General features: G+C 30.3%; 1 protein-coding gene across 1 annotated transcript in view; it reads left to right on the top strand.

Annotated features, from left to right (window-relative positions):
* tup (LIM1_Isl and LIM2_Isl domain-containing protein tup) overlaps positions 1–14,687 on the top strand; it is a 49,144-nt gene extending 34,457 nt beyond the window's left edge. Inside the window, exon 7 of the mRNA XM_067264123.1 lies at positions 14,317–14,687. Coding sequence (XP_067120224.1) covers positions 14,317–14,385 — 69 coding nt within the window. The 3' untranslated portion in view covers positions 14,386–14,687. The remainder of the gene's footprint in view (positions 1–14,316) is intronic.
* Positions 14,688–15,054: the final 367 nt, after the last annotated feature.

Below are 15,054 nucleotides of genomic sequence, written 5' to 3'. Positions count from 1 at the left end.
TTGAATTTAATAAACCTCAAGGAAAATCCCAAACACAGATTTTTCTTTAGCAATAAGGTCACTAATCCAAGTTGTTTGTCAAATTTTACGACTTTATATATGGTTTCTATAGAAGAATAAGACAATAGTTTATTGTGTTTGTTAATTACTGAACATTCTCTTAAATCATTCCAGTACATTAAAAGATATCACAGAGTTTAAAGGAGAAGAAAGAGGAAAAAATGATAGCAACAATAGAATTGAATGTATAAACATAGGCCTACTTTAAATTTCATTCGTGAACTTCTCAAAGTACGATATACAAAGAAGAAAAAAACATAACCATAATTAATTATCGATGCTTCGTGTAGGTCAATAAACTATCGATTATGAGAATCGTAGAAAAGTTTGATAAATAGTCAATGACAAAAGTGCAGCGTGGGCATTATCATAATGATCATATCAAGTATTCTATAGAACTATTGTAATGTTTCGTATATCATTATTCATGGCAAACAGCCTTAACGCCTTCTTCAAAGAATATCGAAAGAAAAACCATTAGTATCTACTGCATACAGCACATTGCAAGTTGGCTCCATTCCAGTAACAATCTGGCTTTGCTACACATTTTTGTCAGGACCAGATTCTAATTTAAAAAAATGTATTTATACATATTTCCGTTTCCGAGATTAATAAATGATAAAAATCATGATGGCGTTTATTAAATAAATAGATTTTTTATTAAGTTGACAGCCGATGCAACGTTGTCATTCACCCGTTTATTTGCATATGTTACCATTGCACAATGGATAATAAGGGTATACGCAGTCGGCCATATTGTAAACAGGTTTATAACGTGATTTACTGGTCTATTTAATGACGGTTAGATATTTAGAAAAGGGCTGTGCGTGTCTGACTTGCTAGCTAACTGACTGTCTGGGTAAGTCCAGGTGGTAAGGGCGAGTGGCGTGGGAAGCAATGGCATACCACGGCTCTATTAGAAGCTCAGATTGAATTAGATTGTCAGTACGTCAGATGGTACTCTTCTCACGTATATCCGTGTTGTGATGTTCGTGCTATAGTTCTGTACTGATTGAATGTATTAGGTTTGCAAAGTGTACCGTAGATAGATTATACAACACTCGATTGTAAAAAAGGCAAATCATCGTAAGAACTCAATTTAATCCATCACAGCAGAATTTCATCGTTAATGGGCGCTTATATAAAAACGTAAAGACCCTCCTACGTTAGAAAGTAAGACGTAGGTTTAAAATATGGTCCTATCCTCAAATAAATATATTTTTAACACAGAATTAAGTACCCGAAGATAACGGAAGTTGATGATAAACAACAATAAGTGACAATGTTCCGTTGAAATGATGTCAAAGAATGTTTCTCATTGTGCAAAGAAGACAAAGATGTCTTGGTCAGTCTGCAGGTGGTCCTAACGCGTCCTTAAACAGGTGCTAGTGTCAGGGGCTATGTCCAAGCACGTGGGAGGTCACTTGATGTCAGGTCTTGTCGCCTGCAGCTCAGCTTTTGTAGTAGCCAGTTACGGACAATTGTTGTACTTGACCTGGCTGGACGAAGTGTACCGAAGAGGGCTGAAAATGGGCGATTTATAGAACTATTCTTTGTTCACCTATTTCACGCTCTTTGTATGCATTGTCAGGTGCTCTCTATTCGCCCTTCTGTTCTGCGAAACAAATTTACCAAATATTCTCTCACTGTGTAAAGTGACTGCTGCCAAATGATGACGAGCTTACCAACACAAAGGAAGTTTTGCTAGAGGAAAAACATCAATTTTTACAAAAATAAATGTTAAAGTCGTGTTTGGCTTTGTTACCAGTCAACTCATCATCGGAACGTCGACAGATTTCAGACACAAAATGGCATCGATGTGGACGTAAAATACATTAAATTTAGCCCATTTTACACGCGAAAATTCTTACATAAAGCTGAAAATGGAAGAGAAATAAAAGCAAAAATGGCTATCAACCAATTCGTATAGATCATAAATCATCGTCGTTGCCATTAATACAATATTAAACTTAAGCAGAGATTGGGAAAATATACAGATTTTTAAGTCACGTAGAGCCAAAGACCTTGGAATAGAAAAATATTTTATTGCTATAGGCCTTTTGTTTTCTCACGGTAAACATTTTCAGACTAACACAAGCGAATAAACAGAATTCAATCGATATTAATGTTATATGTACAGCGTTAGCTATGATGAATATCTAAACATGCCAAGTTTTTAATAATATAACGACCGAGATCGACTTATAGCAGAAATTACTTCACTGTATTTTTATATTTTACTGTAATAAAATTAAATTCAAAAATATCCAAATTTTGATTTTCTCCCCCCACCCCATCTGTTTTGTGTGCCTATATAATTTTATTTAGTCACGTGTTTACGTCTATCGTGCTGTGTCTAATGCCCACAACAGAACACATCTGCTGGTGCTCGTCTGACGCTGTTAGGGACCGCCCCATTCGTTCTACCGACCAATAGCGAAGACGAGGACGAAGGAAGGCGTTACTATCAGCTAACCAAGGTTGCAAGAAAGTTGTGTGATGGTTCATTCTATAAAAGCAGAAGCTATGTGAGGTGGAGTTAGATGCTGGCAGCTGGGCTAACCTTGAGAGCCGCTCATAAATCTTTCATAAATTCCCAGCGAAGATAGATAGCAACGAACTGTGCCTCAACAGAATGGTTTTTAATCAACAGAACACAGTTCCCTTTATAAGTGATTACAGCGGCTAGTTGAAATTTTTGTTGTTACCCCTGTACGAAAGTATAGATAATAAAAACAGATATTAAATGTTCGCACTTAGTTTTGCTAAGAACTTAGCCTAGGATTTTTTTTCCATTCTCTTTCCTTACTTTTAAAACTTATAATTCATCTTATATCACTTCTAAATTTTCTAATTATAAAGTTTAGTATTAAATTAATAAATTTTTCATATTTTAATCTTGTTGATTATGTTTTAAACTATATTTTTTAAGTTTTATATCACACATTCGAGGGGGGATTATCTGAAGAATTTAACAGTTTCGAGCTAAATTAATATAATTATCGTGTCAATATACACGTGTAGATTTTTCTAATATTTTTTAAACTTAAATCTAAACTTTCTAGATATAAAAAAGTGCGTATATATATACAAAATTTCGATCGTAAATAGTTTTTTTTCTCCCGCATGGTTTAATTCCGAGTTAACTAAAAGGTCATTTAGTTTGCGTGCACATAGGTACAATCAAGAAACGAATAGTTTCCATTAAAACTAGAATATTTTCAATATAATTTAGTCACACAATGTGACATTTTGTCTCGTATATTTTGTGTTGCAATTTTGACACATTGAGTGTTAGTATATAGGCGTGCCGTTGCTATAGCAGCGCATACCCTAAAAAAAGAACAGTTATTAGTGGATTACTAACTAAAACTAGGGTGTTACCTTCGAGTTATAGAAAAATTCCAACTAGCGACAAAAGTTATACACATTCGACTCGTATTTTTGTATAATCGATAATGTTTATAACGTATCCTTCTATCATTTTTATTTCTTTTTTTATTCGTTGATGATATTTAATTTTCTTAAATTTTCTTCCATATTTCTTGTGTATTTTTACTTATTTATCTATATTTATATACGTATACTGTTGAGATAAAATTGTTATTTGAAGTATTGAAATGATTGATGATGTTTATGTGTGAAAATACTGCATAAATCTAAATTCGTGCGTTATAGATTGCGTGTTTATCAGTTTTGTTATTTTATAGATTCTTTACACGGAAAATTTTATGAATTTTGAATTTTTCTAGTCGTAAGAATCTCTCCTATTCCACGTTTCTAGTTAGAAGGATGCGCTTTTCTTGCATTCTCTTCGCTTCTTAACGGTCTCTAGAATTACCGAAATAGTTTGAAAAAGTTAATAATAGCAAAGATTTAACCGATTTTCTTATTTACATTTATAAATTTAGATTGATTACATGAAGTTTCAAAAATTTACTAGTTTAACTTTATCGAAGAATCTTCTCTTGTCTTTGACAAAATCACGGATCAAACTGACTCAGAATTGTTAATTTGAATGTAAGTTAATAATTTATTATACAAATTATCTATTTTTGTTAGCTTATAACCACCAAACATAAGCCGAAAGCCTGTAGAGATTTATTTTTACAAATTTTATTTTGGTAACTGTATATCACTAAATATCACAAATTCTTTATCTCTTAGAAAATTAATACATTATATTAAATAGTAATACAATTATTTTTAAATTATTGTGAGTTTTAGAGGCCTAGAGGCCCGTTTTATAAGGCCTGTTATATATAGACAGTGAAGGCCTATGTAATATCTAAACGAGTTCAAACGGATAGAACATTGTTGCTTATTCTATGTTTACAGCATATTCTTGGCATCGTTTAATATTATTTTTGCAATAATTTATAAAGGTTTATTACTTATTTTCTATAGATCTATAAGTTAACTTTCGTTAAAATCATGTTTTATCTATAGACATTAGCGACAATTCTAGTGACTATCTTAATAAAATTTAACGAAAAAACTTATTAAAATTAATTTTAATTATCGATTTTCTAATCTAATTACACAACATCTTCGTCAAGCTCCTTATAAGCTCATAAAATCCTTACAAATTTATCGATTAATACAATTCTCACTACATTCATATGAAAATTACCTAGATAAAATTCTAAAGAATGAATAATTTTTTATAATTTTTTAAAAAATATATAATATAATATATATATATAATGGAAGCTTATAAAGGGTTTATGTATTTTTTAACAATAAAATAAATTTTAACATAAAGAAAAATATATTACTACAGAAATCTTTTGGGACGTTCAAATTTAGTTAACACCAGTGTGGTGAAGGTTTCAAGTTTCATGGATGACTTTGCAGAGAAAATTTGATACAGCAGTCTGTATAAAAAGCTAGGAGTCCATCTAGTTGGACGGAAAATGAGTTTTCGGCGTCTTTCGATCGATATGAGACCTCCATTTTTTGTTCTTTTTTTTCCCTCTCTGCTCCTTTCTTCTTTCTTCCTTCATCTTCTTCTTCTTTCCATCTCTTTCTTTTTCCCAAACTCGAAAATATAATCCTCTTCACAGTAATCTAATGGAATACTTAGTGACGTCAGAAATAACGTTGTAACATGAAAATTAATGTTCTTTACATGAATCCTTAACAATTGGTGGTTAGTAAGGGAAAAACTAACGAAAAAATCAAATATTATAAAATATTTTTAATTAATTAATGCTAGTTTAAGAATTTTGAATGTTTTAATGTAATTCCACATTAATTCTAGCTTAAATGTGTATTTATATCTTCGTTTATAAGTCTATGGAAAAATAGAACAATTTTAAGGGCTTTACGGCGATATTCTCGTTTAGAGCATCGTTTTATCTGTTATATCTGCCTTTATAACCGAATTTTTTCCAAAATTTGAATATATTTATGCTCAAATTCTTTCAGAATAACAGCTTAAAGTGCGATAAAAAAAAACCTGTAAATTATGTTATAGTTAAACACTTACAGTTATTCTATAGTAATTGGCTCTATTTTGTGCTCTTCCTATTAATATTAGCTTATATATATATATATATATTTAATCTATAATATAAATCCTAAAAACACGCATTAATTTATATTATAAACATCCTAAGCTAAATTTTTCTCTTCTTTAAATTTTTAAAAGTGACTGATAGATGAAAATGCCTTAAAATAATACCTAAAACAGTAGTTAAGGGTCTTAAAATAGCTTTAAACCACAAAAAAATCTGATATCGGCTTAGTAAGTTATTACACGACAGCTTATTAAAGTCCAGTTTGTTATTAATAGACTTTCATATCTCTGGCATATAGATATGTAGATATCGGTCTTCCTATTGATTATTCTAGAGTTGAAACAAAAAGTGATCACGATAAGAATGATAATTTGGTTGTAGAATATGCAGATAGTTATCTATTTATCATTGAAACACTAATAATTGCTTTCTGACATAAATGGATCATTTGTTCTTAACTATAAATCAAATGCAGTATGAGGGACTAATATATAAGTTGAAAATTCAAAAACTGGGTAAGGTCGGTAACAAATTGTTTTATTGTTTTATTTTAGCCACAAATTACTTTCAGATATTTCGGTTATTTTTATGACTACCCGTTATAAACCGGTAACTATAGAGAAAGACCACAAGCAACTAGTGCCCCATTGGCATTTTATAGGTGAGCGTGAGGTAGAAACACCAATGCGTTTACAACTCTAAGGGGTCATTATGCTTTGACCCCTCTGGAGTACCCTCAGAAGACCGAACCCTTGCTATGTGGATGGATAAGTTTATAAAGAACACAAAAAGATCATAACTTTTAAGTCGGCACCCTTTAAAATTGAAGGTTAACATCAAGAAAAAGGCATGGTCACGAAACAAATATTTTTTCCCCTTTTAATTTATTCCATTATCACGTGTTAAGATATATGTTTTTTTCGCCTTAAACCGAGTCTAAGAAAGTTGGAAAAATTCAAATTGTTACATAGCTCCAATGTAATTTTATAGCTGGAACACATGGAAGGAAGAAAGTCTAGAATATTTATCACTCATCGGTTCGTTGCTAGGAGACTTTCATGTGACTCAACCCTCTTAATGGATGATGTCTGGACTCCAGCATCAGTAGACGGTAGCTGTACTGTGCACGCACCTTCCTTGACTCTCCTCCACGTCCTATAAGTCACTGTAATGATAGTCCTTGCTAAAGTCTACAGAGAACCGAGTTTATGAATGATGCAAGAAGAAATGTCACCATACACGCATATTTTCTGAACTGGTTACGACCACCTTGTCATTACTGGCAAGAAGATAGTAATGTCGAAAAGGGTAGTAAAGAATACGACAAAAACTAAATTACAAATTAAGAATGTTTTATTATAAACCAATCTTGTACATATTCGTATATATTTACCGTTTTATGTACCGTTCAATTAGCGTTAGTACAGATTTGTTTTATATTTCTCTCGTGCCCCTTTCTTGTATATTTAACAGTTTTAATGCGAGAAATAAAATTTGTTTAATTACTTATAACTTCTTATTTTTTTAAATTAATTATATTTATTATATATTCTCTTTAAAAATACCGACAACCATCTTAGCAGTCAATGTAGATCTCGACAAGCTTTTAAGCTATATTTAAACAGTAATTTAATTGATTTATTAATTATATAAGTATATTTGGAAGGCATAATTTAAATAATTATATAATTGAGTACTTTTTACGATATAATTTAATTATTTTATGATAAAACTTGAGCGTGTTTCGTTCTATTTATAATGCAATCACACGCCGTTTACTTAGCTTTTTAATTATTATTCTATAATAAATTTTATTATTTTTTTAGAGACTTAACATTTTAGAGTTTAATTTAAGGCAATAAATAAAGTTTTAGAGTTGTTATAAGCTAAAATTCCGTTTAGTTTAATTTAACCTACTCGCAGCGATCTAAAAATAACTTAGGCCTGAAAAATCACTTTTTAATCATACATTATGGTTATAATATCAAAAATTTTAGCTAAAATCTTACAAATTCTGATTTAGAAAAGTCTATTTTAGTTATTTTTACTCACAGAAAGCCTTAATTTATAATTATTACTCTGTAACGAGCCTTTAAACAACGCCATAGTTAAACGAACTCCCCTTCTGTCACTTTGATTAAAGTTAAGAAATTCGACTTTAATTATTAAAGTTCTATCGAAAAAAATCTGAATAAAAATCGAATTTTATACGAGAATAGCGCTTCCTACTCTATTCTTCCTCCTTCAAACTTCCTCAGAATAAATTTTCTGTTAGAAGTGGGTAAATTCATACTTTGGAAGTTTCTGCAATCTGTAGACCTCATAAAACCTTATTTACAGGAGATGTAGCTCGGGAATAGCCTTTCTGTCAAAACTCTTATTATTGATTGCCTAAACTTTCGTACTAGCAATGGAAGAAAGAAGTAAAATAATAAAAATATATAAAAAAATAAAGTTTAAACCAAAAAATCAGATTAATTGTTGATCGATTTAACTCTATTTTTTTTTCTTCTTTTTTTTTAGTATTTTGACAAGTTACTTTAACAAGAGGAAGGTTTAAAATGATTGCTAGATACGTTCTTTCATCTGTTAATAATGATACATTTTACTAATTTTAATATAAGTGTAAGAGCTTATAAGATTTAAAACCATATTTTTATCGGTTTTATAAAATTACTTTTAATGTTTTAATAACTTAAATAATACAATTTAACACTGATATATATAGAAAAAAGCAATAAGAATAAGAAATTAAGTAAAATAAAGAAGAATTTTTCTTGCTTTATATGTGTTCCTTACACAAAATGCGTAGATTTATCCTAATTCTCCAACGTGACTATTGCATTGTTCTTTGGATTTTCCGTCTTTCACTTCATTCAAACTATACAAACTTCAAACTCCTATATACTTTATTGATTCTAAAATTCGTAATAATCGTTAATTCTAAAGGTTCTTTTTCCTGTAAATTTACATACAAAACTTTCATTGACCTAATTACAATTAAAGGGGAAAAAAGCGAATTATCAAACAAACAATTTCCGCTTTTTTTAAAACTCCCTCGAAGCTTATTAAATTATCATTTAACAATTTTTTTTATTAAAAACTATTGTTTAAAGCTTTGTTTATGCCCAAAAACAAATGAAATTCTTTTATAATTGCCTATTGTTTTGTTTATTTTGATTTTATTTTTTTGGATAAATGCCATTTTATTAGAAAGACAATCTTCACCCGCCATTTTATTACTTAAGTCTTCCCTTGTATTGATTGTGTATGTTTTCCCTCTTCTCTACATAATGTTAATTATTATTACTTTATTTATTTATTTATTATATTGACCTCTTTATAAAAAAAACTGTGCTAATGAAGTATCGATAGGTACAATCTATATATTAAACTGTACGTATTTTTCGTTGTTTGTTTGCATTCGTGATCTACGTGTAGAGCACGAACGTATTGTATTTACGCACAGTTAGGACCGAAAATTTGTGACTTGTACCAGTTAAAATGATGTAAAATAGCAAAAAAACATATCCGAAAATCGTTTTTTAGTACCTAAAATTTAATATTTTTCATGAAATATGTTTAAATTTTCGTAAATTTTACTCCGTGTGATGCGAACTTCGATGATTGCAAGTTGGATTTTTATGAATTTTGACTCTAAAATATGCTAAAATTGATTAAAATTTTATATTTTTGAAGAAATAAAGATTCAATTTAGTAACTTAAACTACAAGTAAATATGAATTTTTAATTATATTTAAGATTTTAATATATTTTTAATGCTTATAAATATGTAAAATTTTAGCATAGAAGCAAACATATCTAAGCTTCGAAATTAGCATAAATATGTGTAAATTTTTTAGTTTTAAAATAATTAAATCTAAAATTTAATTTATTATCTTTTTACTCACATTTCCAATTACAGATTTTAAAAAAACAAGCTGTAAAATCTGAATATTTATAAATTTTAATTCCTAAAAAAAACAAAAGAAAAAATCTATAAATTAGCATTTTTATGGGTTAATAATAATTATTCAGGTTAGAATTTTTGTAAATTTAATACATTAAACGATAAGTGGAGATTTCAAACTTTAATTTTTATAAATCCCATTTTTCCGACCGCTAAATGCCATTATTTAGCTTTTAAAACACATTTCAACACGACATAAATTTTTACATAAATTCCCTACTTGAGTGACTAAAATTAAAATTTGGTGAAAGTAAAACATCTCATTTAAATAGAAATCATCTTAATGACCCTAGCATTAATTAGGAAATTTTCTTAATTATCGATAATTCCACACACACACAGTCACAGTCAGATCTCATAAAAGTTTTCTAGGGAATAAAAATCAAATCGCTAAACAACCCTCAACCCAAAACTGAAATATTCTTAACACGATACAGACACATACAGATGGAAGAATGGTGTAAACTGTCATAATGCATACAAAACGAAACAAAAATTTAAAAAAAGGGGTTCAAAATTCCTTCTGTCAAGAAGAGAAAAGCTGTTAACAACTCATTAAATCTCAAGTTCACAACACTCTCTACTTAGATATTTCGATAAATTTCTGTATATTAAAGGGGTATGTGTGTATGCTTATCCCCTTTTTGATTAATGATACAGACAAGACAGTAGTCAGTGCTTCCTTAATGAGTAGTCAATTCTTTTTCTTTCTACTCGTATTGAGATCAGAGAGGTGGAAAGGTGCTAGCTAGAAGTAACCCATTAGACAGAACCTGCCTGTGTTTACACAGTTCGCTGAAGAGAAGGAATAACTTTTCCATTAAAGTTGTGTTTCACGTTGTGCCCTACTCGAACGACTGCAGTGCCAAGCTATCGTGACTCAACACTACCAAATGGACCTGAAGAGTAAATACAGTGCAGAGAACTGCAGATATGGCTATTTAAACAACGTGCATATATATATATATATATATCTACGTAGATGGATGTGTATCGTACGCCATTAGAACGATCACGCAACGGTTTGGTTATGACTGACTACTGTTACGCTCCCCTACAAATCGAAAATGTGATCATTGACTGTTTTGTTACCAACAAAATTGCTTAATTGTCAAGTTTTCCCAGATATAAATTAGCTAAAGACAGTTTTTTTTTAAGTGTACACACCGCTCTATTGTTAGGCTTCTCTTCTATAGAAGGTTACGTTTATGTTAGTTTCGTGAGTAGTACAAATATCCTACGAATCTAATTAAGTTGAAAAATGACGTAGAATCATTTTGGGAATTGCTATCCATTTACAGTGATTGGGTCTAAATAACGTTCGAGTAGTTTGATGGTGAAATATTACGAACGGTATTGCTTGAGTTGCATAAGAGATTCGATTGCTCTTAATGAGAAAACCTGGACGGATATATTATGTTATATGAAATATTCTTGTTGTATAATGTTTATTTTCCCACGGATCGATACGGGTTCTAACCTAGATTGGTCCACACGATTCGTAAAACGTCTCATTTTTACGCTCTCCCGTAACGATAACAGCTATAAAAATTAATAGATAAATAAATAACCCGATAGAAAATTAATGATTTAAACATAAAATAAATATCTCCAGACGTTTTTAAACTAGAGTAGAAGGGTTTGAAGGGCATTTTACTAAGCTAAACGTTCGAAAAAAAAATCGTTTTTATTTTATAGTATACCGCTTTAAGCACGTTTCGTTGTGCGGAGAGGTGAGAATAACCTCATATTCTTTTAGTTTTTAGATTAGATATTGTTATTTTTTAATGGTAACGGCTAAAGACATTAGGTAAAGGATAAAATAAAAAGAATTGCTAGACAATACCAAAGCAAATTGCGGTAAAGGAATGAGAAGAAAAAAACGGAACGAGTTTCTAACTAGTTTAATACCGAACAGTACATTAATCATCGCTGGTCTGGCAACAACATCCACCTTAGACAACGATTTTCTAGAGCATAGAGAAAGCAGAAGCCAACCATTGGTTGGGGGATTGGCTTCATCGCTAAAGTGGGCGACTTCTGAAACGACTGGGGATACATGATTTATGGTAGGACTATATGAGACTCTTGTCGGTCCTGTAGCTTTACTTTTTTTTTCCTGTATCTTTCTTGGACTACTGAAACTCCTATCCGATTTAGAACAACCCCCCAAAAAACAGAATTTATGTACCCATTTTTATTTAGACCAAACGTTTTTATATAACTTATATTCGAGAAATTATCCTACAAAAATTGCCAATTTTCTAACTCTTATGTAGGGTTTTAATTAACGGAATCTTGAATTAAACTTTATAATTTTACAAATTAATTGATTAATAAGTCGGATAATATGGATATAAAGGAGAAAATATGGATTTATCTGTTGACTGTTAGTTTAAAAATATATAAAATTGAGTAGAAGTTGGATGTTCTTAAAATATCTGGTGATTTTCTAATTTTATTTTATCCGATTGCAAATAAATATGTATTACGATGCCAAAGTTAGAATTGTTAGACTTAAACATTCAAATGTACCAAAAATAATTAATTATAAATGATTCATTGAAATGAAATCCCCCGGGCCATGTATTAAAATAAACTACGATTTCGAAGAATTCGGGGATTAAAAAAAATGTATTTTTTTAATAATTAAAACTTATTTGATCAGAAACATTTTTAAACAACAATTCAATTGTTTATTTGTTTATTTTAACTTTAAAATGATTAAATATTCTATTTATAACACAAGAAATTTCAGTTTTTGTGGCTATAATTACCCTATACTCTGTTTCAGATAAAATAATATAAAACTTGTGAATTTATAAAGATAATTTACTTTAAAATTCTTGAAATAATTAAATATTCTATTTTAAAAATCGGTTATTTGTAACTTGATGCGACTACTGATTGCGCCCCTCTTCTTTTACTATTTCGTGAATTATTTATAACTGTATCAGATTAAATTCGATCTAAACTAGCTTATAACACATCTTTACATACATTTTTTAAAAATAATAAGTCATAAATAACGGTTTAAATTAAGCTGCTCTTATAAGCTAACTGCATAGGACATACGAGTAAGAGAGAGAGAGAAATCGAAAAGATTATTTTCTTTTATAGATAATAAATATTAATGGGGGCGATGACGAAAGCGAGCTTTTAAACAAAACCCGACACCTTTACAACAGTTTTAATATATGACAAGGCACAGCAACAGCGATCAAACTAATTAAATGCCACGTCAACTCTCACTTTCTAATGACGTGTGTTGTACGTGATGTGTTTTATAGGGCATCATATGATAGAACCGGATGCGTCGAAACAATACATTTATCTCCTCAAGACTTTTATCTAAAATCGATCGTAAAGTAACATTTTGTCGGAAGTTCGACTAGTTCACAGGTGCACGATTGTTACCTGGACGGGTTTTAGGTTGTTTCAAATGCTCGTACACCTGTCCTTCAATCTAACTTTAATGATAAATGTCTAACTTTAATAAGTACAAAACATGTATTTTTGCGATTTTCTAAACTGGAAATATATATATATATATATATATTTATCTTATATATAAACTTTTTGAATATCTCTTCGTTCCATTCTGTAAATTGATTTCGCTAAGATGATATATCGAGCGAGATATCAATCGAGAATATTATTCTAGCAATCTCTGAGAGTGTAAAAACTATTTTCACGCGTAAAAATATGAAAAATGTTTACAAGTTAATATTGTTAAGATTTTTGTTGAGGTTTCTTCCCTATCTACAATGAATACTTTATATATTTTCTCCCCTGTTGGAAAGCTTAGAAAAAATAATAATACTAATAATAACGCCTCAAACTAAACTTAGAAAATGATGATGTAGAGTTCAAAAATAATATTTTTGATTTAGTAACTTCGGTAAATCCTAATCAAAGATTGATCAAATCGTATGAAGTGGATTTACAGATTAAAGATATCTGATACCTGTCGTCATTGTATAAGACTCGTGTTTCTTTTACAGAAAAGTATATATAAATCCTTTTAAGCTCTCTTCCGCTCCATCACTCTTTAAGCAATAGTCATTTATAAATAGGAAACATTATCTCCTTTACACACTTCCCCAAAAACATATTTAGCGTCAAATCGGGTAAAAACCGCACATTAACTACAAATAGTAGTTGTATAGAACAGACCCAAGTTCTTGTTGTTTCCTGAGAAGGAAGGAGGAGAAGGAGGAGGAGGAAAAATAAAAAAATAGAAAAAAAAAGAAATGGCATCGGAGGACGGGAGGTAGTTTACGATTCCATCTGTGCCTCTAATGCATTTTCATCCCCTTTTGACTAGTCGCAAAATGGCGGCTAAAAAGCTCTACAGATAGCAGAAAGGAGAGAGAAGGAACAGTATAATGTTCAACCAGAATGGACATCTAATACGATTTGACAAGCATGTATTTTTGTCCATGACCTACTACGTTCTCTCTATTCATTGTCCTTACAGTTGGTGAAAACAGGATCACGGCTAATGCCTAAAAGCCTATCATAGCAGTTGAGAGATTCCGCTGTGACAATGTTTTCACATTGTTTTCTTGTTCACTGAACTCGAATGAATAATTGAATAGTTAGTACGCTTCTAGTCTCTTCTTCTTCTTCTACTTCTACGGGACGATTTTTTTTTTCTCAAAAATTAATTTCTTATAAAAATATATTATTATATAGATATAAATGTATATATATTTATATTTGTAAAATAAAATTTAGAATATTCTCTTTTATTTTAAATAGATTGTATTGGCCTTTACGATGACAGGTCAAGATAGTAAAAGTTGGAACACGATAACATTATCCAACTAAGCAGAATAAGAATGGGCGAAGATTGAAGACGCCAGAACGACGCTTCTTAGGTCAAGTGGCTGATGAGAGAAAGGACACAGGCCTCAAATGTCAACAATAACAATTTGGAAACTTTATAAAAGTTGCAGTAGTCGCCTAAGAAACTAAGGCTTATGTATATAGTTTATAACGATTTGCACGTGTGTCAGAGTTCTCCCCTTTTTAACTACATATAATTGTTGTTGTTTTCTCTATCCGATTTTGTAATCAATTTTTCTATCTTTAAAAAAATGCTGTATAATCCTATAAATCGAAAAATAATATATACATATATATATAGGTAAAAAATATATATTACATGTTTTTTTCTTGTATTAAAGTCGAATTTCTAAAGATTTTTCACGAATACGAACAAGTATTTCAAGTTTATTAACAAGAATAGAGAGCAGACATTAAAACGCTTCGGAGAATTTGTTCAATTCGTTCACATCAAATAAGAAGTAAAAGGATGAAAGGAAGGTAAATACCGATATTTGCCACATCAACGAAAATAGTAGAAAAACACCTATAAAGATAACTTGGCTAAAGACAGGTATAAAAAGCTTTGTAATTAGAAACATGGGACTGTTTGAAATCCCAGAGGAGGCAGAGTTAGGAGTGTTGCAAGCCGTCAAGACACCATACTCATTG

This window comes from Centruroides vittatus, unplaced genomic scaffold (genome assembly GCF_030686945.1).
Source record: "Centruroides vittatus isolate TY-2023 unplaced genomic scaffold, ASM3068694v2 contig_1824, whole genome shotgun sequence".
In the NCBI taxonomy this organism is placed as follows: Eukaryota; Metazoa; Arthropoda; class Arachnida; order Scorpiones; family Buthidae; genus Centruroides; species Centruroides vittatus.
This window is presented reverse-complemented; position numbering and strand designations above follow the sequence as displayed.